At 42.2% G+C, this 27,809-nt stretch overlaps 1 protein-coding gene across 5 annotated transcripts in view; it reads left to right on the forward strand.

Moving 5' to 3' along the window:
• EBF1 (EBF transcription factor 1) overlaps window positions 1-27,809 on the forward strand; it is a 391,542-nt gene that overhangs the window by 357,183 nt on the left and 6,550 nt on the right. For all 5 annotated transcript variants that reach the window (XM_027605969.1, XM_027605968.1, XM_027605970.1 and 2 more), the window contains exons 11-15: window positions 2,688-2,776; window positions 19,423-19,488; window positions 20,476-20,653; window positions 21,324-21,503; window positions 25,282-25,476. In XM_027605969.1, the coding sequence (XP_027461770.1) occupies window positions 2,688-2,776; window positions 19,423-19,488; window positions 20,476-20,653; window positions 21,324-21,503; window positions 25,282-25,476 (708 nt within the window). The remainder of the gene's footprint in view (window positions 1-2,687; window positions 2,777-19,422; window positions 19,489-20,475; window positions 20,654-21,323; window positions 21,504-25,281; window positions 25,477-27,809) is intronic.

The raw sequence follows: 27,809 nt of genomic DNA on the forward strand, positions 1-27,809 counted from the left end.
TTGCATATTTTTTGTGCTATCTTTGTCTACAGCACTGGACCATGCCATTGTATTATTCAATACCTGAATTAGGGGCAGGTTAATGTATTTAAAAGTATGAGTGTAGAGCAGATCATAAAGGCATGGGAAATAAATTAAAAGCCTTTGTCTTACTATCTGAAATATTTCCCCTCACATAGTATACTCCCATACAGTGGATGCTTATTTTCCTTTGAATAATGGGTTTAATATATCTAACTCAATTACTCTTTGTGGCAGCAGAATGATTTCTCCTCAGCTCTTTAGCTATTAGTTCCATATAGATATTTGAATTGGTTCTTTTAATTGCAGATAATAGTGTTGGTCATTCTGCTGTGAGTTGGCTGGATGGACAGAGAAACACATCCTCCCCCCATACGTCACACAGTCATTCATTTAACAACCATGGGTTTCTTGACACAGTAGGAATTAATTCAATATGCAAACAATCAAAGGAGCAGGTCAACAATTCAAGTTTTATTGGTGGCTTAGACTGAAAAATAAAATTAAGAATTAGAATTTTCAGGATGCTGAATTATGTCTCCAGATATTAAAATGATACATTTAATTGTCTAAAGCTATTTTTATGGTTAGACATCTTTGATGGCAATTAGTATTATGGGTGGGGGATGGACGTGATACATAACTTAAACTTGGGTGCCCATTCCTGTCCCTTTCATGCATTTCTTGATTAAATACTGTGGGTTTTACGAGTAACAGCTTCCCTGCATAGAGTTCTATGGCTTTTTCTCTACACGTCTAATTTGAAAAAAGAATTCTTCTCAAGGGTTTAGAAAGTAATTCATAAAATGGGAGGAATAATAAATATTGTGCCTTAACTCATATACTAGTATAGATAGAGAGATTTGGTACACCTGGGTATAATTTTAGTTAATTTCCACAAGAGACAGGTTGAAAGTTTACTGTTTAGAAGCGGGGGAAGGGGGGGGACAAGATGTCTAAATCTCATATTTGCAAAAATGATTACATTGTCTTAAATGAAAATGCTACTCTCTTAGCAACTTCAATAAGCATTGCATTTGGGAAAATATCTTTTCAATAAAAAGTTACCTGAAGTTCACTCCAACTTAGAAAATATACAAGTGAGGAAAAAGTACTTACTCTGATTTATGTGTCTTTTGGTGGTGTAATTATTGGCTTTTTACTCACCTGTGTAAAACAATGTACTTTTGTAAATGGATTTCTGGCCACTTTACGCAGCTTTTTTTTTTTTTTTTTCCATTTTTTTTTTCCTTACATAAAAAGTAAGCACTGTCAATCAAGGAATTTTAAGGTTTATTTCCTCTTTAGAAATGATTGATAGCCTTTTAGATTTACAAGTTGACAAGTTAAAGGGTTCTATTGGTATAATTATGTACTAAATTCACAGTCTTTCAATTTAAATGTCCTTTTAAAACCACAAGATTATCATACCTGTATTTTGAAAAGTGGGCCAGTCAGTTTGGGTTGGTATACAAATTGCTTCCATTAGCCTTGGGACCTATTTGAATTTAATACAGTTTTTTAAAGTTAGTAGTAGTATGAATCTTACTTTTAAAATTTAGGTTAATGGAAATGCATTTTAAGTAAAGCATGTAGCAACTTGTTTTCTAATGTATAGCTAAATGTCAGAACTACAAAGACTTTTTACTCGGTATGGGAGAAAAAATGTGGTTGAAAACATTAGTTACACTAAAAAAGAAAAGAAGAAAAACACCCACTCACCCACCCATCTCTTACTTAAAGGATATTGGGGGATGTGGGTAGAGGACAGAGCTGCCATCTTTTCCTGGTCAGATGAGGAAGGCTGAAGATATTTTGTATCTTGGGAAGAAATTTTGAAAATTATAGACCAGAGTCCACTTCGTATCACATTTAATTTAAGGCTGCTTTGGAAGAGAGTGTAGGCAGTATGGGTACAGTAAGGCCCATTGTCTCCAAATATTATTACAGGTTTGCTCTTCTTCTAGTCTTTTTAAGAATTTTTCTTGGAGACCCAGCTGCTCTAAGCTAGTGCTCCACAGAGGCTGGTCTTCTTCCTGAAATAATATTGATGTTGGTGAATGAGTCTGTCATTTTAGATGTGAGGGTGTTGTATCAAGGGTATTTTCAACACCTATCAACTTGCAGACTCTATCCAAGGGTAGACTCAGCTTTCTATGCCGAGAAGATCCTGTCTCCCTGCCTCTCACCACATTCTTGCGGGCTTAATGGCCATAGAGGCACTGAGATATATCTGCTGAGGTCTACTAGACATTTCTCAGTTAAGCAAGTACTTGTCATTCTCCTGCTGTTTATAATCTATAGACACGCTCAGACAAGCCCTTGAGTGTTTTGACCTGAGCTTCTAACTAGTGAATCCTAAAACTTCACATCAAATGCCATTTTACTTTCTGTTTTTGATTATGTAAGGAATATAGAATTTGGCCAGAAGAACAGAGTCTGGGGCCTGCTATTAATGTTCTTTTGAGTGAGTCCCTGCCCACCATGGTAAATAGCACAAGTAGATGGTGGAAATGTTCAGCAAGGGGATGGTGCATCTGATCATCTCATGCTCGACTTCAAAAGTATAAATTAAAATTTGGACTTCCAGTTATTTCCACACCATCAGTGTTATGGTCTGTTTTATTTCCTGAAATTGTTCTAATCGTTTGACTTCTTCATTGCAGCGCTCAACGAACCCACCATCGATTATGGTTTTCAGAGGTTACAGAAGGTCATTCCTCGGCACCCTGGCGACCCTGAGCGTTTGCCAAAGGTCAGGATACCTCTTTTTTTGGGTTTTAGTCTCTGGATACTTGGGCTTAAGCAATGAGCAGAAAACTTTGCTATTGATAAAAATTAGTTCATAGATTAACAACTCAATATTTGTGTGCTTTGTGTGCGTGGTACTCCAAGGTAAACAATACCAAAAGTAGCAAGCATTTATGTGCCAGGTAGTGTTATACTTATTTTTACATATATTATGTCATTTCTTCCTTTCAAAAACCCTCTAAGGTTGGTACTGTTACCTTTATTTTAGAGAAGAAAATAATCAAGCAAAGACAGGTTAAATCATTTGCCCAAGGTCACATAGCATGTAAATTGCTAAACTGAGCTTCAAACCTATACAGCCTGGCTCCAAAGTCCAGGTTATTAATCACTGCATCACACCAACTCTCAAGAGGAAAAAGAACACTGCCTTTCTACTATGTGAGGATTTATACTTATCCCCGGTGCAGCTAGAGCTCAAAAGAAACATATTGGCAGATCTTGCAACTGGACAAATAAGACAGAGCCTCTTACCACCAGAGGCATCCTACTTCACTGGAAATACAGTACAAACATGTGCGAAATTAAACCAAAATTCAGGACAGAGTGATACCCGTCATGCAGCAGTGCGTTGTTAGTTGCCAACACAGAAGGTAGGAAGTTTACATGTATTGACTTCTCTTCTGTACCTGTTGGCAGTGTTGGCAGTGCCCCATCTCTGTGTCCGAGGACCGTGGGCCTTGTGGCAGAGAGCTCATCATACATGACCAATGACAATGGGAAGTGTTAGGTACATTTAAGGTACAACCCAAGTTCTGCGAGGACTCAGAGTAGAGAAGAGTTAAATGCCAAAGAAGTTCAAAGTACAGAATTAGTGGGACTACCATTCACCATTTACTGACAGTAAAATGAAGTTTCATTTACTACATAAATGAAAATGATTATAAATTAAATGAGTAGATGAGGGGTGCTCTCCTTGCCAGAGTAAGGCTAGAGATACGTCCTTTCTAAGTCTGTTTCTCTGCATAAAACACTTACAAAAATGAAGTTGGCATTCCTAGCTCAGCAGACTTCTTTGGGGGATCAGTTTATCATCACATCCTCCCTGTGAGCCTGGTGCCCTGGACAGCAGAGCCACCTGTGATAATAGGCCTTTCCCAGGAGAAGGGTGTCCCCCCACCTGACGCAGAGATGAGAGGAGCCAGTAGGGGAGGGGAGGACACTACCTGACCAGAGAGAAGAACTGTGCCCAACAAGAGCGGCTCTTCTCTGCCCAGACCTGGGGCTAGAACCACACAGCCTTCAGTCTCAACCTTCAGCTTCCCAGCACAGCCTTCTGCCCAGTGCTCTTCACCTCAGTAAAAACTCACTGCAGAGGAAGAAATCATATGATGTGTCAGTTTGTTCATATCCTTGTCTTTGAAGTGGGCCTCCATTCTACACATCCTTCTCTTTTACCCTGACTTAATCTTGGGGAGCAATTAAATAATCTAATAGTAATAGTGAACAGCAATCTCTGTCTCGAGTGTAGATGTGCCTTGGAGAGATTTACTTTTAAGTTCCCCTGTTCAGCAAGAACCTAACTCCCATGCATTTCCTGTGGGACTGTAATTGGTAATTTTATAGTGCAGTGATGTAAGTGACATGTGTTCACCTAACGGTCAGTGCCTTAGGTGCCTCAGTGGTAGAAAGAAGGCATGGCCACAATGCCAGATTTTTCTTATTTTCCATTTAGGGACTTTACATTTGGCATTTCATGTCTCTAGAATCTGCTAAAGGGACTTGAGAATCAGATTGGCAGGTGTGAGACTCAGAGCAAGGGCACTTACTAGCTATGTAACTGGGGTCAAAATTATTTTTTTTCCTCCAAGATTCTGTACCTCTCTGTGCCTCAGTTTCCTTCTTTATCAAATGGAGATGGGAATATTTTCTACCTTTTCTGACCGTTATTTTAAAAACCACTTATTGAGCACTCAACAAAAGGTAGCTACAATTATTTGCCAGTTGAGCGGCATTGTTGCTTCGGAGGGCTCTTCCATCCAATCTCTGCAGAGCAGGAAATCTAATCGTGTGAGCAGTTGCACCGGTGATTTATCTTCTGTGCCTCAGTTTCTTCATCTATAAAGTAGGGACAATAGTCGTGCTGACTTCATGGGGATCACATAAGGATACAAAGAGGTACTCCTGCAGGTGCCCTCCAGCACTGTTCTCTGGCTCACCATTGCCTCTCAGTAAATATTGATCAAAAAACAGAAGATAAATCTGGCTTAAAGGTTGAGGTCTAAAGAAGTCAGGAAGTACTTTTCTTATTCATAAAGAAGAAAAAGAAACAGGAATATAGGGCTGGGTTTCATGTACTTTTAAAAAGACATTTTTACAGTCGCACATCACATTCAGAAATGGTGAGCAAACAGCACGGGTACGTGTCACTTCATCCCTGGTGGCCCGATGGTGGAATTCCCAGTCCTCTTTTCCTGGGTTTGGGAGGAGTCATCAGGACACAATGGATTTGTGTGTTAAGGAAACACTCGGCCGCCTGCATCTAGCCACCGGACTGTGCAAGGGCTCTGGCTGGAGCCCACCCCAGGAAGCTCTGTGTGTGACTCAGATCAGAGGGGCTGTCCTCCTGGCTCCGAATGTTAAGGTGGAGTGAGAGTTCAAGAGCAGGGTCAGGAAGTGGCGGATGGAGCCAGCTTGAGGTATTCCTGTGCGCTTGGGAGATTTATACTCCTGCTGTCCATTGTTAGAGGGATAAAAATGGGCTCTGCCTTTCTTAGAATCATGGTCAGTGTTTGTCAAACAGGAGAGTCAGTGAGCCATGGACCACACACCTTAAAAAACAAACTGCACTTTATTAAACCCATGTGTTTGTGAATAGACAAAGCTAGATTCATACAACCACCCACATATTCTGTCAAATGAAACTGCTCCAAAGCCCAAGCAGACGGCTTTCCATAATAATATGCCTTTGTCTACCGGCTCGTGCTTTTTCAAAGAACTTGTGCATGCTTTGTTTTCTTGGAGCCCGTCTTATGAGAGAAGTCGAGAAAGCAGACATCATTCCCATTTACCAAATGAGAAATCAGGAGCAAGCTGGATCCTTCTCTGTAAATCATGCTGTCCCTGAAAGTCACCAATAGTGATAGTGGCCGTATGCACAAATTTCAAATACTGTAATTATCCTAAGCCCGGGTGTGTTTTGGTTTCCTTTTTCATCTGCACAGGGAGAAGGGTGGGCTATGATTTTAAATGGATGCATTCTGTTCTGTTTCATTCGGACTCGCCTCCCTCTCTGGAGCCTGGCAGGAGGGAGAGGAACATGTGATGGACTTTGGGGTGAAGGTTGACTCTGCGGCTAGTGTAGAGGTGAGGGGTTGGGGACTGCGGTCAGTCAGAGACTGTGAGACGCTGGCCTGCATGATGCATTCCAGAAACACTGGGCCTGGAGTTCTCTCTGTTTTGAAGGCCAGAGGTGTCTCCATCCCCTTCCAGTTGACTACAAGTTGTCTTCCCGAGTGGTCAGTCAGCAGGAGCACCGAGGCGGGCAGAGTGGGCAGGGCCTCGCGGCCTTGCGTGTGTTGGCGCTGGGTTCCAGGGCGCGGGTGGTGCTCCGTCACGCCTCTGCTGCGCCCAGCACTGCCTCCTCAAGGTGCTCGAAGAGCACAGAGGCCAAGAGAGTGGGCTCTCCGCCCAGACACACATGGAGCTTGAAAACCAGATCCACCGCTCTGTGCAGTGACGTGGCCTCTCCAGCCTGTTGCTCCTTCTTCATGCCATGGCCCCGCAGTGTTGCTGTTGGGCGTTAGGGAGAGGATGTCGGCAAAGGGGCCTCTCCGGCAGCTAGCCTGACTTCAGCACACGGAGGGGCTCCAGTCCCTGCAAGGTGGCTGCTCCCCATTCCACAGGACTCAGAGTTCCAGACGGCCGGCGACTTGCCACGACCTCACAGCTAGCCAGTGGGAAAATGAAAATGTGAGTCCTTGGGCTTGACCGCCTCACGGTTACTGCGTGGCTGCATTCCCACTTTGCCTTCAGATCTGGAAAGCCAAATAATCCTGTCTTGAGGTGACTGGCTCCTGTTCCCTGTCCCTCGCCTACACCTCACCCCTATCCTCTTAAACTCTTGGCAGCTTTCTCTCATTCCCCCACTGAGAGGGGCTGGCGTGGGGACCTCCACGGGGCAAATGGTCTTTTCTGTGAGAGCCAGTCCCTCTTTTAGAGAAAAGAAAGCAGTTTGAGAAAAGTAACAAAGGCGGAATTTGTGTATTTTGCTTTATGGAGCTGAAAATATCTGGTAAATTGATCCAGTGGGAGTAATAAATACACATTACTTTATCTTGTTCTTCATGTCCTATACCCCTGAGCCTTGATAGAGCAACACCACTTAATAGACTTAAAAAAGAGTAATTACACTCATTGGCTGTGTGATTTTTCAGCCCTCCCAGCCCTGCCTGACCTTCTAATTTAGCTCACCGTGTCTAACTAATGCATTTATATTCATCTTTTATGAAGCATGTATAGTACAGAATTGACTTTAGAGCCTTTTTCAAGCTGTCCTCCCAGGTCTCCAATCTGGTTAGTAGTAAGGAGGGGGGGTGATCCATCTCTATACGTACACGTGTATAGATAACGCGTACACGTGGCTCACGGCATTTTTTTTATCCTTTATGAAACATAATAAAAAGTTTTTATTACATTTTTACTTTAAAGCTTTTATACATTCTAGCATTATTTACAGCTAAACATGCAGGCAAAAGATGCGAGTGTTTTAAAAATGATTACTGTTAATGTTTCTGCTTGTCAGAAGTGCTTAAATTTTCCTGCACTTTGTCTAAAAACTTAGTACTGTTGCCTTTTAAGAACAACACATTTAAAAGATCTTGCAAGTCAGATTTGCAAACACTGCTGACAGTTTGTGATGAATGATATTGCAAAATTTGCAAGATGTTTGTCATTTTGCACAGCCGACATATTAAGGAGCGGATTAAGGAACGCAAAACCCCTATGGAAAACAACCATCCCAAACCAAAACCAAAACAAACCTCAAGCAAACCTTGAACCCAGAGAGCGCACACACCAGAATCTCTCACCCGGGTTTTCTCTCCCAACTTCCCACTCAGCCAGTGGAACCCAATTGTTCTCAGTGCATTTTCTCTCACCATATGGTCTCCTCATTACCATACACTAAGAGTCCATATGGGAAACTTGTGAAATGAACTGTATTCATTTTAACTGCCAGATGAGCAGCCTTTTGCTTTGCAAGCTTAGCTTAAGTCATCTGCTGTCTTCATGTTGTTATGGCAACACGGCACCAATAAAAAATTCTAATCTACTGTAAGTGATCACAGTATTTTAAGTGCTTGCCTATAACTGCCCTCAAAGGGGAGGAGGGAAGAAGGGTTATATTCTTCCAAGGAGCAAAGGATTAGTCTCCATTCCAGCAGGTGTCAGTAAAGAAGCTGGTGAGATGGGGAGAGGTGCCAGGGTGGCCCTGTGGTAGACCTGAATCGGAAGGGATGTGGATTGCAGAGGGATGGATGGTAGTGAGGATGGACTAGAGACCCTTTGGGAGGCTCTAGAAAAAAAAAAACAAAAACATCAACTGTCGAAAACCATAGTTCTTCCAGCAGACGTGTTATACTCGGCTGGTGCTGCGCAGCCTGCCACAAATGAAACTCAAGATTCTGGACCACACAGGCAGCCAATCATTTATGGTCGCTTCTCCTTCACTGGCATGTGAAAAAATCTCAGCCTCCATGAGTCTGCTCTTCCTGTACGTGGGAATTAGTCATTTCCAACACTGGGCTAATTAAGAGTACCTTAAAGTAATGGAAGTAGGCAGCAACATCCTTAAATATAAATCATTTTCACCTCCGCGGGCCACATGATATGTTGCATCTCTGTCGCTCTATCTGTATTGAAAGTGAATGTTTATAGTCTCAGTTCATCAGTTCACATTAGCCTCATGCTGAATATTTAAACACAGAACAATTTGAGCACACCATGAAGGAAGACAGTGACTGCACTTTCATTTGGAACAGCAAGGGCTCATCTAATAATAATTTAGTAAATCAGCCATTTAGTGGCTCGGTTGTGCACTGCATTGTGCCAAATATTATTCAGTTCAACTGTACACTTGCAGAATTGAAATTCAGACTCCAGTCACAGGCACTGTTTTTGCTCAATGGAGAGACAAGACCCCAAATCACCCTCCCTAAAGAGTGTTCGTGTTTAGTGATTTATCATAAATACAGAGCTGGGGCAAAATAAAACTGGAGTCGGCTGTATACAATGTATTCTAATTATGCTTTTATTGTTTTAGTCTTTATGCAAAGACTATCAGTGATTCAGAACCTGCACTTGCATCAGTGAAAATACAAATAAGAAATCTTGGCATAACCACATGGCCTGTTAGCAGAAAAGGGGAGGAGTAAGGGTTTCAGAAAAGGGTAAAGAAAAACCTGTCATCTTTAGCTTCCACACTGTGACACTGGCTACCCTCTCACCTTGATCATTCATTTATTTTGGTCATTTGAGGAAACTCTGTTAGCATTTTATCCAGGAACCAAAATGACTCGACTCCGACAAAAATACAGAAACAAAAGCCAATCATATGGTATATTTAACTCTCAGAAAAAAGCACACTTGAATACAAGAAGGATTTTTGTCTCTGCATTCTCTTGTCAAAAATGCAAACTATGGAATGCAGCCCCTTTTCCTCCTCTTTCCCCTGTATCTGCCAGAAACCTCACAGGCAAATTCCACAACCTGTTTTGATAATGTGCTCAAGTTAGAGGCTTGGTGGCCCCTCTACTTATGCCTCTTGTGTGGGGGGAGTTTAGCCTTGTTCTGTGCACCCCCTGAAGTTGAATATAGAACCGTGTGTGGGGGTTAGGAGTAGGCATTTTTGGGGGGAAGAAGATTGTAGCTTCATTTAAAAAGCCCATGATCCTCACAAGAGCTATAATTTTCCCTTCTTTATTTTACCTTTGACTTGTTTTTTGGTAAGTTATCCCACTCATCATTATTGTATCAGGCCCATTTTAAAGATGAGGACACTGAGGCTCAGAGAGGCCAAGCTTATGCAGCTGGTAAATGCAGGTTTTCTACCTCACCTGACTTCCTCACTGTTAGTCTGTTCAGAATCTTCCAGTATTTTGCCAATAAGACTGCATCTCAAACAGCACTCAGGGCAGGTAATGCACATTGACTATAAGAATGCATATGATCTGCCAGAGTTCTCTGGAAAATAAGTGAAGGTTATCAATATTAGTGCTGGCTATTGCTCAGGAAAGCACTAACTACATACGTCTACTGAGCCAGGTGCTAGCATTAACCCTGCTTTACAGATGAGGAAACCGAGGCATGCATTCATAATGCTAGTAAGTGCCAGAGCATGGATTTGAGCCAGCTACATTGGACCCCAGAGCTAGTATCCCTAAGCACTGCCTCCTAGGATTAAGATAAAGGAATTTTGAGGAAAAAAAGGCAATTTTGCAATCCAGTCCTAAAAAAATCCTCAAGCTTGGCCAGGGCTGGGGAGTGGAGAAAGAGGGAAATGGTAGCATGGACTGAGGATAGCTCAGAAAGGGCTGAGCCAAGCAAAAGTGGCCGCTGGTGGTACGGATTAAAAACATGCACATACAAACACTGGAGATAATTCTTTTTCTCTTTAGCAGCAGAGTCACTGTCGTCGGGACTTGTAATGTCAATTACTCTATAGCTGAATTCTGGAACCTCTTTCGAGTTCTTTTTTATAGCACTGAGCTCTTGATGAGGGTGACCGCGTTTATCCTACTTTACATCACACCCTGTGGGCAGGGGCACTGACTATAATTACTCATTAGTTCAGGGAGAAGTCACAGGAGGAACAAGGGGCTAACTCAGGTGTACCTCCCCACCATCCAAAACCCTCCTCTTAGACTGAAGCCTTTAGAAACAGAGACACTAGGAGGTAGGTCTTCAACCTTACTCACTATTTTCAGCCCTGAGTTACACTTCAATTAAGCATCAGAGTAATAAGAACAGCCCCAGCAGTCTCGAGGCAGTGGATTTTAATTGCAGTTATACTCAGGACCATCTGTAAAGCCTTGGGAATTTACAGATATCATTTGTCTGGAGGTGCATATAATAACTGATGATGTTTGACAATTTAAGAAGCAAAGCAAACTATATTTTTGCCTCCCTTAGATATCCTTAAAGTACAACATAGCTCCAGCCTGCATGTATCACTTATTCAAGTTTAACTATATGTAGTTGTCCAAAAATATAAATATACACGCATACATTTGCATCCACACGCACCAAACACATAGGCATAGACATACACTTACATAGGTATGGCCGTAAATTTCTCTGTTTACTCAGTGGTCCTTCTACTTTCAAACTAGACATTTATTCTGCTTTGCCCTAGGGAAAGGGAATCCACACCAAAGACAAAGAGAAACAGAAGTAGTTAATTTTTGGCTTTTGTGTTTCTAAGAGCCCAGGCCTTGGCGACTTAAAAGATTTTCAAGGGTAATTTTGACTCTAGGCAGTTTTTGTTTCATGTGCTGACTTTACAACCTATCCCTGAAAAAGGCACCTCTGTCCATAGCTTCTCTTTAAGCAGAGACTTTTATCCTGATCAGAAAGTCGATTTCCAAGGCCACTCAGCAGGACCTAACCCAGAGCGTCGGTCTTAAACCAGTACAATGAATTGGAATAAGAAGAGCCGGCCAGAGGTTACCAAGTTCAGCTCTGTACCTCCAAGCAGGTCATATTCACAAGGGTGCAGACACCATTTTTCACTGTATTTGTGGCGGGAAGCACCCCAGGCTCCCATTCACCAATTACCATGACACCATTTAGAAGAGAATGCCAGGAGACCAAAAAGAGGGGGGAAAGCCATTGTCATAACTCTTCTCAGGAATACCTGGTTTCACAATTTATACTTAACTGCTGACACTTGAAAAGTCGAACATTTTGGTAAAATGAATCAAGCTGTAATGTTTCTTTTATGAGATCCCCTTGCAGGAAAGGGAGGTTTGGCACCTTGTGGAGACCAAGCTTAGTTATCCATCATAGGAGTCAGCTGTCCTAGCCAGCTTCTCAGAGGTCACGCGATCGAACCGACAGTTCTTACAACTATATTATTGCTTACGGAACAGGAATTGGGGCACCAGATAAAAATTACCTGGTCTAATAGGCAGCGAACAATTTTCACTCAATAAAATTATAAGCCAAATCATTCATTTCATAACACTCTGGCTAATTTATTTGTTGACCTTTTATTATCCATAGCTCTTCAGTGGTATTAACTGCAACTCAGACAAAATCTCTTGTTCATTTCACTTCCATTGATTTTTTTTTTTTTTCCATTGAGGCAATAACGGCTGCTTGAAAACAGGCTTTTTCTTTCCACTGTAAAAGTCAATCATGTAAGTTAGTATGTCTTACGTTGATATAGCTGCCTTAGCTTACAACCTACTTTAATTTCATGTGATTCTGAAGTCTTCTATACCATGTTTGCAACAAAGGCACGGCTTTCTGGTGTGCCTCTAGCCACGTGGCATGATGGTACATAATAATGTGTTTGAGAAGGAAGAGGGCTCTCATCTAATCTGGACATAAAATCAACTTTAAAATTAGAGAAGGTTCCCAAGCCCCACCCCCTACATTTTCTTTAGATTGGACTAAAATGACTTTGATGCCTTTTGTATTTACAGCAGTAGAGCCTTTCAGATAATTGAATTCCTTTGTTCTGGAAATTTCTGCAGATTTTAATTGTGGCTTGACTTTTATTTTTCTTTAAAGTTTCTGGGCAATGAGTATGTGCTAGAACGTTCGGTAAGCTTCAGCTGAAGCTTCTTATATAATAAAATACTATGAAGTCTTTAGAATGCAAGGTTGTAAAATATAATTGTTACACATTTGGCATTTTATGCCTCCCTTGAAATAACCACTTGCTACCTACACCTCATCTATGCTCCTCCTTTCCATTTCAATTTACTCTAAAGTGGTCCTTAGCCATAATGAGAATGCCCCTTTCAACAGAAACATGTTTAATTATATCCATGCTAAATGTAAGTGACTCTTCTCAGTCATAGGGCTTCTGAGTAAAGAGCGCTTAAAGTGTGACACTGAAGGTTTCTAATGATCTGAGGTCAGTTCTCTTTCAAGAAGTTCATATTACCAGAAAAATGAAAAATCTGAGGAATGTCTCAGAGAATCGGAAACTAAACAGTGCTCAAGTATTATTTTGGTCTGTTTTACTCCTTCCATCCCTGCCCTCATTATATGATTTTTTAGAATGCAAAGTCTGCCATTGTGGAATTTTCCATTTGGCTGAATAAACACGAAGGACGTTGGGATATAAAACTACCCTGCACAGAAATCACCTCTCAGTACAACTAGTATTTATTGTTTTGTACATCGAGCTCTGCAGGGAATGGGCTGCAAGGAACTTCCAATCAGTTTTTCAGCTTTCGGGCGTTCCGATCAGCCGTGTCACCCAGACTTTCAGAATGAAGCAGGGAAAGAGCTAGAACTTAGAGGCTACTGATCTGGGTATACTGTTCAAAATCTGGACCCTTTGGTAAACTCTGGAGTGAGGAGGCAAATGAAATTCTGATTCCATTGATGTTTATTGCCTCAAAACCAGGAATGATTATGCCACGCCACTCCATTTTATGTTGCTGAGATTTGGACCCCTTGCATCTTGAATCCCTTGATAAAGCCAAGCAGATTGGTGATAAATGGGTGTCAGGCAAATGTGCAGTGACAGAAAGGTATTGTGCTTCTTTCTCAGGAATCGCTCAAGTCAACTTGACTTTGTAGTTTAGCTTCTGTTTTCTTCTACATCCTGCAAAACATTTCCCACTTGAGGGAGCATAAAGCCAAGTACAGATGGTCCTCCCAAATTGCTGAAGTATCCCTGAGCCTCAATTTTATGAGGGAGTCCCCAGAGTCTTCAGAATCTGATTCAGAAATTTGAAATGAATGTTGTGTTAGTAAATGGGTATCCCTCTGGCTTTATGAGTTGGTATATGTGCTCTGAATAAAGGAAAGTTCACGCCAGATCCACTGCTCATCTGGGTTTGAACTAAGAACATTTAATTGGGTTTATAAACGGACTCCATATTGGACAGTTAGACAACCTTCCATTTCACCCTAGAAGGCTAGATGTGGCCAGTGAATATGAGCTTATTGCCTACACATTTGAGGGCAGACACTGAAGAGAAGATTCGCATGGAAGGGGAATAATCCTCAGAGATTTTACTGTCATGAACCCAAAAGAAAGATGAATTAGCCATAGCTGCATATCAGACATGATATGCCTTGTTCTCAAGACTGTGCAAATACCTAAGTATTTCTAAGTGTCTAAGAGTACAGTTAATAAAAGGCTGATGTACATCAAGACCAACCTCATGTTGCTAGCAGCCTATAACTTGAGATAATGTCTGTACCCAACATGATTCATTATATTAATCACAAAATTAAAATGTAAGTACAAGCCAACAGGAGTAAAAGAGCAAATTCATAAAAGAAAAAAAAAAGAGGCATAAGAAACCCCCACAGTGATCAAGACTTGACCTTGGGGAATTTATATATTGGATTAAAAGGTCTGGAGCCAAATGGAACACCAAATTTAAGTCTTCTGCTTTTATAAACCAGGCCAAATATATGCCTTTGTCATTTCGTCATATAAATCAAGCATGTACTTTTAAAAATCAGAAACTATCTTAGAATAAACTTTTCAACAAGAATTTCTCAAGGACTGTGGTCTGCTGGACATTGCGCTAGGGGCTTGGAGAAGGTGATCAGATATTCAGGGCCTCAAAGGGCCTACAGCCTAGCGGTGCAGAGTGAAGACGAACATTGTTGAAATCAGAGCAAAATGGCCCCCACGGCATCTGTGGCTGTGCTACGCCGGACGGAACCATCAGCACTGTTGTTCAGAGGAGTGAGAGAGATCTGAAGCTGTGGTGAGGGTGGAATTCCTTCTGATGGCACAGTGTGATTCTCAGAGCACGGGCTCTGATGCCTAACACCCGAGATTCAATCCCTGCTCAGCCAGTCGTCGGCTCTGTGGACTCAGGGAAAGTTGGCTCTCCTCTCTGAGTCTTGGTTTCCTCATCTGCCAAAGCAGCACCTTTAGAGGCTCTCTGTGAAGACTGGATGAGTTCATGTTCCACTTTCAATAAATGGCAGTTCTTTTTAGCATTAACCAAGCCACCATCACCACCTTCCTTCCCAGGCTTTGGAGGATGAGAAGTCATCGTAAATGGGCACAGACTGAAACCAGTATTCCAAATAAAGAAAAGGTGAAAGGAGTGAGGGACTGGAGATGGGACAGAGCCAACATTTTGCTTCTAGGCTAGGGAGGACTAGCTAGACCAAAATAGAGAGCAGTTCTTCACATCTGTAGGGAGAAGAGATTGGATAAAGAGGGTAGGACCAGATGATGGGGAGAATCTTTTGTAATCCCCATAGAACCCTGTACCTTAATTCTGGGAGGGTAACGTGCCTTGAAAAGTGCTGGAGAGCAATGTCAGTTTGTTGACTACTGGGGCAACAAGAAGCTCAAAACTTATTTGCTAATTGATGGAGTTGCAACATAGGAAGTAAAGGTGAATCTTCCTTCTGTATTTGTAGTCCATTCAGCATCTTTATTATAAAGGCTCTGAAACATAAGTAAAAACCCATAACAATTATGCTTGAACTGTTTCTTGGAATTGGGTTTTCCCAGTGTTTCTGTAGACTCTAAATAGCTTATCCCCTTTTCTCTTTGAAGAACCCTATTCACATTATCATCAACCAACGGTCATAACAGGACAGGGAAAACCATTTTTTAAAAAATTATGTTATGTTAGTCACCATACAGTACATCATTAGTTTTTGATGTAGTGTTCCATGATTCATTGTTTGCCTATAACACCCAGTGCTCCATGCAGTACGTGCCCTCCTTAATACCCATCACTGGGCTCACCCTTCCCCCCCACCCCCTCCCCTCTAAAACCTGTGAGAGAAAATAGATCAATGAAAGTTGTTGTTTTTAAGGAGTAAACGTTTTTTGTTTTTAAGAGAGGAGATCCAAGGCCATGAAAAGAAAAATAGTCTGAGTAAGGATGCAGATTGGAAAACAAGCATTAGCTCTATAAGGAGACTCTGGGGATTTTCAATATTTAGGATACTAGTATTTGTCTTCTTTATTCCCTACTGGGATTTTTTTTTAATCCAAGGATAGGATTAATTATCTTAGAAGAATCTAATCTCTACCTTCATCTTTTAAACTGCAAGCAGGGAGATGTTTTAAACATTATGAAAAGAAGAGAAAATCTCTCCTGACAAATAAATGCCTTGAAAAATTGGATATTAGTACTAGTCAAGTGCTCTTTCTTTTCAGAAATATTAAAATTGCATATTAGAATGGAAGGATCCTTATACTATACTCCCTCCTAATGCCACAAAAAATAAGACTTTAGGAACAATTTCAGAGACAAAAGATTATGTGAAACATCCAGTTCTTCCCCTTATGGGAAACTTCTTTCTCTCTCTTTTTTTTAACATCTCAGGCTCAATCATTTCCTAATGTGAAATTACAGATTTTTCAAATTACCATATAAAACTGCGAAAAAATTACACTTGTGACCACAGAAGAGATAGCCTACACTGTCAATTTGATTTTAAAAGGCATACATCTTTTATACTACCTGTCATTTTTATAATGCCTTTTACAAATTTAATCAATACGTTTTAACATTCTATATACTTTAAGTGCAATATACAATAAATATTCAAGTTTCATCTTAAACATGCTTTAGCCTTTAAATTGTTAAAACTGCAGTGCCCTTTCAATCTACTTACATAATGTCATAAAATATACATTTCAAGGTAAATGAAGTCAGCTACTTCAATTTAGTCCCTCAAACTGGTAGTAAATGAGAGGTTAACACTATGGTGCCAAACCCATTATTGAGTAAATTTAGCACCTTGGACAGCTCTGTAAAATCTTTATTGCTTTCCTGACCTGCTCGTCATGTTCTGTCTGTGTGTTCAGTGGCTCTCAGCTCTGATTGAAAGGCAATATATTAGATCCCCAACACAAACACGCTTGGGGGCTAGTTCACTGGGAGCGTAATGACATGGAGGTGAGAGCAATTTTCTGGTCACCAAAATCCAAGCACCTTGCAGGTCCATTGCACTAACTCATAGAGGACCCAGAAATTTCCTTTCTCCTTCCCATTTGCAGAAATAACTAATAGAAGCTGAATCACACTGGGATAGCTGAACCAAATGTGGGCTGTCCCTTAAATCCCAAAGTCGATACTGCAGTGAAGGACATTTTAAAATGGGCAAGATATCATTTAAGGAAATCACTTTCAGGAAAAAAATCCAGATTCACTCTCCACAAGACTGCTGGTCTGAAGTGATGCCAGGCTAATGACCCACCTATGGCCATGTGCCTAGTGGGAAAGCATGACCCAGCTCCTTGGATGGAAGAGGGATATAACTTTATGAAGCAAGATTCACATGTTTCATTTTCAAAGGATTAAATGGTGATTAGAACTCTGGGTATTGAATAAGCAGAAAAAGAAACAGTTGGATTGTGTCACTGGAAAACTTTATCATCAAAAATGTATGAGAGTAAAATGTATAGCATACACTGGTAGTTGGAATTTTTTCAGGTTTATGAAAACTTCAAAGATCTTGGAGTTTATTTTGAACTTCTCTCCTCCCTGGTTCTGTGAAATTAATTAAAATAAGCATTGCTCAGAGTCCTCAATGATAGTGTTCCAAGATTAAAATTCACAAGTGCAGTTTTCAACTGCACGTCATCTTGCTTTTGACAAACAGGAACTTGTTTTATCCCTAAAATGAAAAGAAAGAAAAATATCTTCTTTGCCAAACCCAAACACTCTTATAAATATTTATTTGGAGAAATAAATAAACGTAGACTCAGAGAAGTCAAATCTTAGTAAATAAACTAACTTGATCCTATTTTGTTTTAATCTTTCCTAAGAGCCAGATAAAGCCATGAGGTTTTAGTGAAAGCAGCAAGGGCCGAATTTGATATGGGGGTAGGGTTTAGTGTGGCCATACCATAGTAAATTATTAACTGCTGTGCTCAGACAATACTGCAAACAAAAAGTGGTAAATTATCTTGTAGCTTGCATTAAAAAAAGAAAAATTATTTCAGATGTATTGATTCAAACTCCATTGATTATATAATGCTTTACACTCCTTATATGAAAAATAACTGAACTTGTTTTATAAATGGGGTCTAGCAGCTTAAGGCAAGCATAAATGTTTATTGAGACCTGAAAACCCCTCTATCTCATTTTTGAATTTAGGACATTATATATGTCATAAGTAGTTACTGCAGTATGACAACTATTTTATCTTATATTATAGAAAATTTAAAATTGAAAAATGCTAATATGTATCTAAAAGCTTGTCATTTCAAGAGTTGTTCAAGGATTTTTGAAGAGGCTATGATGACAGCAAAATGAATGTAATTATATCCCTATTTTCTGATCAGCGTCTACAGTATATGAAAGTCGAACACCGCTGCTTCTCCATGCAGAAATCTATCATGTAAAATATTTAAAGTTAAACTTCTTTTTGCAACTTTACCCATGGCAAAAAAAAATTGTAAACATATCTTCTTGCAAATCACCTCTGATAATCATGCCACACCTTTATGTTTGCTTCTCTGATAAGCCTCCATTTTACAAGCTTAGCTTCCCTCTTCATCTTCCAATATATATGAATCTGAAGAAAACTAGGGCAGAATGAAGAGGGAACAACTTCTTTTGGTCAAAGAAAAAAATTACCACCACATACACTTTGGTAGAGTGCGCTATTTATTAGAAATAAGCATGCAGGCTAAATGTGGAAGCCCACCTAAATGAAAAGAGGGAGACGTTTTTTTTTTTCTTCAACTGGAATGAAAAGCAGAGCATATATCTGGGATGAGAATGAATGAGCAAATGGGGAAAATGACAAACAATACCGGAATAGCAAAGGATTGCTATAAAAGAAACAGACTCTGCCAGTCATGAAAATTGGTGCAGAGAGAGCTTCCGGGGGCAGGAGAATCCTTTTGTCAGAGCCTCTGACAAACAGCGCATTACCTCAGAAATGTGGGTTTACTCCATCACTCCCTTATATCCTGGCTCTGCCACACAACGGAGATAAACAAAAGAAGTTTAATGCTACATGCTTCTAGTAGCCAAAGATTGATTGGAAATCCCTCGAAAATGACCTGTCTGATAAGGTCATGGTTCCTGGAATAAGCAATTAAGTACTAAATAAACACATCTTAGGGATTCATAACATGCACTGAATGACATCGATTGTAGTAATCTAGTAAATGACCTCGTAATTGTATTCAGCAATAAACATATGAGTGCTTTATCGTGCCGATGGCAGACTATTGAGTGATGTATTTTATCTTGCAGTACCAATGATGCTCACCTTTTGACTCAATTAAGTGTGTATGTGAACAGGGATAAATTGGTGATTTAACACCATTCTGGGGTTCCCCGAGCTACTGCCTTTAAAGCAGTGCAGTGTCCAAGTATGGCCAGAGAGAACCGGAACGTGATCTTGTGGAAAGAAAACAACTGGCTGTCACTCGGAGGATTGCATCTGCTTTTCTCTTGACAGGAAGTCATCCTCAAAAGGGCCGCGGATCTGGTGGAGGCGCTGTATGGGATGCCACACAACAACCAGGTGAGTGGTCCTGGGGCTTGAACCTGTGTGGGCCTCCACGTTCATTTGAAGAGCGCAGACCCCTTCTTGTGTCGAAAAATGGTGAAAAATATGACAGCCACTTTCATGAGTTCAGTGTCATCCGGACATAACACGTCAGGCTATTCAGTTCTTTTTTCTTGTTTTGTAAATCTTTTATTACCTTTTGTATAGAATCATTTTCCTTAGGAGAAATGGTACTCCATTTAAAATGAATCTTCTGTGGGAATGTGCTTCATAATTGAGGAAGAGAGTTACTGATGTTTTATTTTATTCCTCTCAGGTTTTCAAGCAAATTTAGGAGGAAACGGGGGGTTTAATTTTTTTCTCCTAAAACACATAATAAGGCCTGAATATAATTGTCTGCTTCTATTCACGGAGCTACTCCATGTATCCATGTATATGATTCCTATTGCTCTGGAAACTAGGAGTCTGAGCAATCATTCACTCCCTTTTTTATGTGTCACTTGAATCAGTGTCCAGGGGACACAGTTCCACTAATACTCGGGGACACAGGGAGTCATCTGCAAACTGCCCTTAACTTTAGCAGGGGAGATGAGCTGTAGGCTGTGTGTGTGTGTGTGTGTGTGTGTGTGTGTGTAACACCAGAGATCCTGTGTGTTACTGGCAGCAGAGGGAAACCCCATGACCCTGTCACATGCAGTGGGGTAGTATGGAGGGATGGCTAAGACAATGGCCCTTCAAAGTCAGACAAACAAGGTTATGCTGCCCAGCTCTGTCCTTGAATAGGCAAGTGTCCTTAAGTGAGCGCTTCATGTCTCTCTGTGCCTCAGTTTCCCCATTTGCGATACAGGCCGGATGATGATGAGACTTGTCCTAGGTTTGCTGAGAGGTTGCGGAAGTCAAGGCCCTGAGCACCTTGCCTGGCATAAAACAAACACTAGAATAGATGGTTTTCCTGGGAGTATGACTGGGGGTAGCTAAGGGGCTATTGCTTTTACTTCACAGGAAATTATTCTGAAGAGAGCAGCGGACATTGCAGAGGCCCTGTACAGCGTCCCCCGCAACCACAGCCAGCTCCCCGCCCTCACTAACACCTCCGTCCACGCGGGCATGATGGGCGTGAACTCCTTCAGTGGACAGCTGGCTGTGAACGTCTCCGAGGCGTCGCAGGCCACCAATCAGGGTCAGGAGCCCACCCTCCTCCCTCCCCATTGCCCTGCCCCTTCCCAACCTCAGGCTTCTTCACGCCACCCCCCACCACCACCCCCAGACCCCGCCCCTTATTTGGCACGAAACCGTTTTTATTTAAAAACATCTTTTTTTTTTTTCCCCAATAGGGGAGATTCCTAGTTTGTGTGTATCAAATATTGCTGTAGAATTTGGGTGATAGCTATCACGACTGGCAGTGTGGTATCGGAGGCTAGAAAGGATGCACGCACTTAGCCGTCTCTCCATCTGACTTTTCATCATAAACCATGAATGACAGATCGCAAAGAGCCTTGGAATTAAAGTTCTGAGGGGCCAAAGCACATCCTCCTCGCCCGGGGAATAAGAACCTGTTAACTCCAGGGTACATCTCTTAGATTGGGATTTATTTCTGCTCCAAAATGATAATTTATAGGCCCTGCATTGCCACTTCTCACGGCCCTGCTAAGTATTTATGATCTCCTAAGAAATGTGTGTTTTGCTCGTTTCCCATTTTAATCACAGAGCTAGCACCACCAACCCACGCACATGAATCACCCAACCCCTTCCCTCCGGGATGCGGCGACAGGGCAAGAACCAGAGACTTTCCTGTCCCCGAGCCTTCCCGGATTGCCACCCTCATCCCCGGCTTTGCCCCCACCCCTCAGGTTTCACCCGCAACTCAAGTAGCGTGTCACCACACGGGTACGTGCCGAGCACCACCCCGCAGCAGACCAACTATAACTCCGTCAGCACAAGCATGAACGGATACGGCACGGCCGCCATGTCCAATTTGGGCGGCTCCCCAACTTTCCTCAACGGCTCAGCTGCCAACTCGCCCTATGCCAGTAAGTAGACCTGTGTGTCCTGCATTTCTGCGTGCTTTTGCTCCAAGAACTGGAGCCCACTGGAGTGGGCTGTGTGGCCCACTGTGCAGGTCTCTTCAGCCTGAGAGCTCCCACCCAGGTGATGCTATGAAAGGCACCATTTGTCTCTGGCAGAAATCTCTGCCTTCCCTTGCTCACCTTCCTCATCCCAGAAGTCTCCTTCATTGTCAGAACTTTGTTAAAACCCAAAGCAGCAGTAGGATGTCATCACCAGAACCCAAGCTTCGAGTCAGAGTGGAGATGGGTTTGACCCCTGATTCTATCAGTTACTGACTGGTGGCCCTGTGCAAGTTCTCTCCTCTCCATGCCTCAGTTTGCTCATCTGTAAAATGGGGAGGGAAATCACATACCCCCCCCCATACAGTTGTTGTGAGACTTTTATAAAATAATGCATGGAATGAGCTTGTCCTGATGCCTGGCCCACAAGAGGCACAGTCAGGAAATCTAAATCATCGCAATGACGGTCTAAGACTTCAGTCTTAGACTGAACACAACAGTCTAAGACTTCACATCTCTCCCTTTAGGAATAAGACTCCTTTTTTTTTTTTTTAATGCTTAGAATTTTTTCCCCTTTGTGCTTGATGTGTACCAGAAAACAAACAATAGCAACAACAAAAACACTTTATTTTTTCCAAAAACCTGGCAAGATGAGAAAACACACATACACAAGAGTTTTTTTTTTTTTTTTTTTTGGTGCCTTGTCCTCGCCTTAAAGAAGTTTAGCTTCAAGAATTTCCAGTACAACATTTAGATTGCATCTAAAGAACCTCAGGGAACTGGCATCTTTACATATAAACTGTCCTGGGCTGTGTTTCTACAATCTCTCAATCTCCCACTGAGGATCTGTACCTAGATAACCAAGTTTATCTTGGACAGTGTGGGTAACTCTTCCGTTTTGTGAAATGAGGCCGAACTCTTAGACATTTGTGGAATGATAGAAGATGTGTTGTTAAATGAAAGAATACTCATGATTTTTTTTTTTTTTTTAAAGAGTCTTGGCTAAAAAAACCTAAAAACCGTGCTGTCTCTGATGGTGGAAATGTGGAGTATTCTAATCCTTTGAAAGAGGAAATATCATTCTTGGCCTTTGAGAGAGTTTATTTCTGAAAGTAATACTTAGGGCCTTTTACTTTCTTGGTGAATTTTTATGCTCAGTGTGTGCTAAATTTTATATTTCCACTTTATCTGTTCGGAATCAGCAGCTTTTTGAGCATTTAAAATGTCCCCAAATAATCTGCATACATTATGTATGCCTGCATTATGTCAATGGGACCAGTTTGAGGATTTTGATTCATAGAAAGATGGTTTCTCGTAGATCTATCATTTCAGTGTTCTCCCATCTACTCAATCAGAAAATGTTTCAATCATGACCTGAAAATTAAAAGGTGGCATTCTTAATTAAATCAATAAACTAATTGCTATATGGTAGCAATTCAATTTAGGGGCTTGGATAGCTGTCTTCCCAAGCCCATGCAGAAACCCAGCAACTTCAGCCTGAGATTGCATCTGTCAGTCTGTGAAACTTCCAACATTTAATTTCCATTAATTGATTTTCTCAGTGCTCACAAATATAGTATTAAATTCTCAAATAGGCTCTCAGATGGGACAGTTTTATCTGCATAAATGCAAATAAAACAATAAACACAAAGCCCAGCTGATTTGAATTTTTGCCTCCATAATATTTAATTATTCATAAACCACTCATGTTGAAAAATTCCGAACAGAATAAAAAATAAAATAAGACATTGCACTGGTGAACACACTTTGTGGTGTGGTGGCTGATAACTAATAATGTTATAACAAATGGAGCTGCTTGACTATATTTCACCCTTTCCTCTGTTAACCACCCCCTCAAACTCCCCACCTCTAAATACACATAATGATCGCATTTGCCAACGAGATTAATTGCCTTCCTCAGTGAACCAGCAGGATTTCAAGTCTACGAATATTTAAAAATCAAACCTCCAGTGCAGGAGTTTTGCAATTTAAATGGGTGTTATTATTGAGCGTATTTTCACATTTACAAATCCTAAGAGATGTATAAAAATGCTGGCCTCATTAAAAGAAAAAGTACAGTGTAGAACATGTTTGTGAAAACTCTGAGGATGGCGGCCCAGTGTTCTGCTCCGTCAAACATTCAGTGCCTTTGGATTATGTAGTGCTGAGGGCTGATTCCAAGGGGTCATTTCCCTCTGATGGCAGTTGTTGCCTAGACCCATTTGATTCCCACTTCCCTCTTTCCACAGCTAGTAGGCCAAGGGAAGGCCAGCCCCTACACAGCAATCTAGACTCCGGTGGCCTCATGGGAAGGAGGACTTTTTCCCTGGGGATTGGTTTCTTTTGCAGGGGAGTGTAGTGGAAAAGACACTGGATTTGGGTCTGGTTCCTGGCTTCACCACATTCTGGCTCTGGCCCTTGGGCATGTCACAAAACTATTTTTTGAGTCTCAGCGTGCTCGGCTTGCTCAGATGTAAAAGGGATGTAATAGGCCCCAACTTAAGTTTGCTTTGACAGTGACATAAAATGAAAAAGACATGAAGATTCTTGTGAATCATAAAGCAATATGTAATGCTTATTACATCATGGGAAAAAATAATACAGTAGAAGGAAGTACTTAGAATTTGAATTAAATGCTTGAAAATTACTGGGCAGGATCCATACTTTTCCCGAGGAGATGGAGGAAATAGAAGGTGAGTGTATGAACATACTGGTCTTGAGTGGAGAGGGCTCACTGTGTGCAAAATCTCTGTCTCCTGAAGTAACCATGAGATCATTAGTAACTAACGAAATATGGATGGCCAGGCTGAAAGGACCATGGTCAGTAGAGAATGTGTATCTACCAAACTCATGTCTCCAAGCAACTAGGTTCTCTCCCTCCCTGAATTGCCAAAATTCTCCCATCTTTGATAACCCACATCCCCACTACTACTACACTGTGAGTATTTACACAAAGCTCCAGTCCTACTGCTTATGAATTCACAAGCGTTCATGTACAGCTCTGTGGGGATAGAAAGAATTTGTAAATTTGACTTGTAGTTCTGCATTATCCCCAAATACTGCCTGTGGCAGTCTGTTTATCCACCTGGCCTCCTGCCTACCTATATCTGTGTGTGTGAAGCATTCAGGCACAGTCGTATCCTTAGGGAACTCATAGCTTCATGGGGAGAACGGGGGCACATACACACCACCATCTGCCAGTGCTTTCAGTTGGAATCCTGGCATTACCTTCAGCCTACCCTTCTTCCTCACACCTCTCATTCCTTCGGTGACCACACTGTCTCAGGCTGGCCTCCTCCTGTGTCTTACATTCTCAGTCCCTTTGCTAGAACCTTAGTTTAGGCCCCACCTGGAATGCTTCCTTTGACACCTCCCCCATGAAGCCTTCCTTGGTTCTCTTCCCTGCCTCTGCAGAGCTGGCCATGCTCACCTTTGTCATTATTTTGTGCTACCCTATCCCTTATAAGAGCACTTTTGTTTCATGGCCTGGGATGCCCCAGTGCCTAGCACACTGCCCAGCATGTAGTAGGCCCACAATAAACACATAAAAGATCACCACCAACAAAAGGTAGCATGTGCCAAGTACCAAGTGATGAAAGCAGCTAAGATCCCAAGAGTTCAGGGAAGGCTCATGCTGGAAGGGTGGCCTGAGCAGGGTGGCTGGGTGAAGGGCAGAGCTGAGCTGTGTCATTTCACATGCCAGGAGAGGTGCTGATTTCTCCTTTCCCATTGCCCCACCCAGTCGTGCCATCCAGCCCCACCATGGCCTCCTCCACAAGCCTCCCCTCCAACTGCAGCAGCTCCTCGGGCATCTTCTCCTTCTCACCAGCCAACATGGTCTCAGCCGTGAAGCAGAAGAGTGCTTTTGCGCCAGTTGTCAGACCCCAGACCTCCCCGCCTCCCACCTGCACCAGCACCAATGGGAACAGCCTGCAAGGTAAGCCCCACCCAGGCCAACAGGATGCCCTGACTTCACCCTCCCAGGGCCTGAAGCAGATGCGTCCCTGCTGCGAGGGATCAACCTTGGGCTGGCCTGCTTCTCTCTGCCCTCCTTTTGTTTGCTCCTTTGTGTTCACTCTCCTTGGCCCTGGCCCCTGGCCCCTGGCCCCACACATCCCTTCTCTGCTGGAGTTGCCTGAGCTGTCCTCTTTCCAACTCCAGCAATTCTGCTCAGGCCCGGGATTTGCTTAAGAATACTATTTCCATTTACTAATATCAGCATTTCTCTTTTCTCCTCTTTCATTCCCTGTGGTCGCCATAATCAGACCAGTCTTTTGTGGACTCTAGCAAGTTCTCCACTGCAGGGTCTCTCCCGGGACTGGCCTTCTCCTGAAGTAGGTCACTCAACCTTCCCTTCCTGTTGCCTGTGTCAGAGTGAACGTGTGTGGGGCTGAGTGCATGAGCCATGGCCTGACCAGAGCCCTGAGGTTAGAGCACTGTAGACCAAAGGCCCAAGACTGACTGCTGGGGACCAGAAACCCCAAATTGTTACTAGAGTATTCTGGTTCATATTAAAATTGTTCCATTTTGGTCTCCATCATGGAGTATGGAAAATAAGAGTCACCAAGAATTGAGGTGACCTCTCTTCTCATTGAGGAAGAAGAACCCCACCCTTTTAAAACGGGGCCGCTGCATCTCACATTTTTCTCATGTGCTGGCACTGTTAACTTGCACAAGCTCATTCATCCCTCATGGCAGGATTGTGTGCTGGGCATTTGAAGCTCCTACTTTACAGATGAGAAAACTCAAGTTTAGAGAGGTTATGAAATCGTTTGATTTCCGGCAGTAGTGTGTGTGGCAGAAGCTGGCTTCAAATTCAGGCTCAAAAATTCATCTCCTCTTTCCATCTCCCAAGCACTATATTACTCAGAGGGGGTAAAAAGGATGCACCCAGGATGCCTAAGGCAACTGGCAGGAAAATAATATCAATAAAATAATCAGCTACCATTTATTTAGCATGGAACCATGTGTCAGGGGCTGTGCTCAGCATTGAGCATGCTTTATCTTACTCAATCCTCACAACTTCCTGGTGAAATATGAGGATATTATGATCTCCATTGTACAGATGATAAAGCTGAAGCTCAAGGAGAGTAAATACCTGCCTATAGGCATAGCACATAAATGGTGGAGATGAATGTAAACCCCACAGGATCTGTGCCCCTAACCCCTAGACTACACAGCTCCCCACAGTGCCTTCCCTCAGTGGTCATCATGCCACCTTCACTGATGGAGGTCAGCCACGGGGGGGCGGGAGGGGTCAGGAGGGTGACATACCCATCTGGCATCTCTCAGCCCTGTCTCTTATGTATATGTATATTATGTATTGTATGTTATGTATATGTATATTATTTATGTTATTTATACAGAGCACATAAGTACTCTGTACTAAATGCTTTACGTGGATATAATCTTGTATTGATTCTTCCAAAGACCCTATGAAATCAGTACTATTCCCTTATATACATGGGTAAATTCAGGTCCAGTTTGCTCAAGGTCACACAGCTAATACTGATAAAGCCAAAATTGAACCCAAACTGTGTGATTCCAGAACCTGAGCTCCTAATCACTGTGACTTCTGACTCCAGACAGGCTCTGCTAAACATTCTTCAGAAACCTTCTGGCAGATCTGCCCAGCACAGCCGGAGTCATGCCCAGAATAACATGCTGGTGGCCCTCCCTTGAACTGCATTGGCAAAGCCATCTTAGAGGGCAGAGGAAAATAATCTGAATTACATTTCAGGCAACATTATTCACAATGGGTCATGCCCACCTCCACACAGGGGAGCCACCCATTCATACACAACTTTTTCCACTGAAAATAATGCTTTATCACCCTCAGTACACCTCCGACTGGCAAACTAAAGATATAATGTGTAAGTGAATATAACTTATGATGGGTTTAAATAAGGATAACACCTATGGAAATGGAAATCTGCCATTCTTGAGCTGCCTATCACAACCCTCATTAAAACATAGATTTGATATCAAAATAAGATAGAATGGGGTTTGTAATCAGCAGCTGAGAGGTGGTGCTTGAGAAGCAAAGGCCTGCAGCTCTTGGGAGGTCAGCAGCTGGATCCCCAGCCCACAGCGACTGAAGCAGACAGCCCTTCTGCCAGGCCCAGGGTCTCTGCCTGCATGTGTCCCGAGGAGAGTTCAGGAAGGGACTGAAAATAGGGACTCAGCCCAGACGGTAGAATGTCCTGGATTTAGGGAACATCTGGGGGGGGGGGCGGTGTGTGTGCACGCGCACACATGCACGCGTGCAAG

Source organism: Zalophus californianus, chromosome 5 (genome assembly GCF_009762305.2).
Source record: "Zalophus californianus isolate mZalCal1 chromosome 5, mZalCal1.pri.v2, whole genome shotgun sequence".
NCBI classification, from domain to species: Eukaryota; Metazoa; Chordata; class Mammalia; order Carnivora; family Otariidae; genus Zalophus; species Zalophus californianus.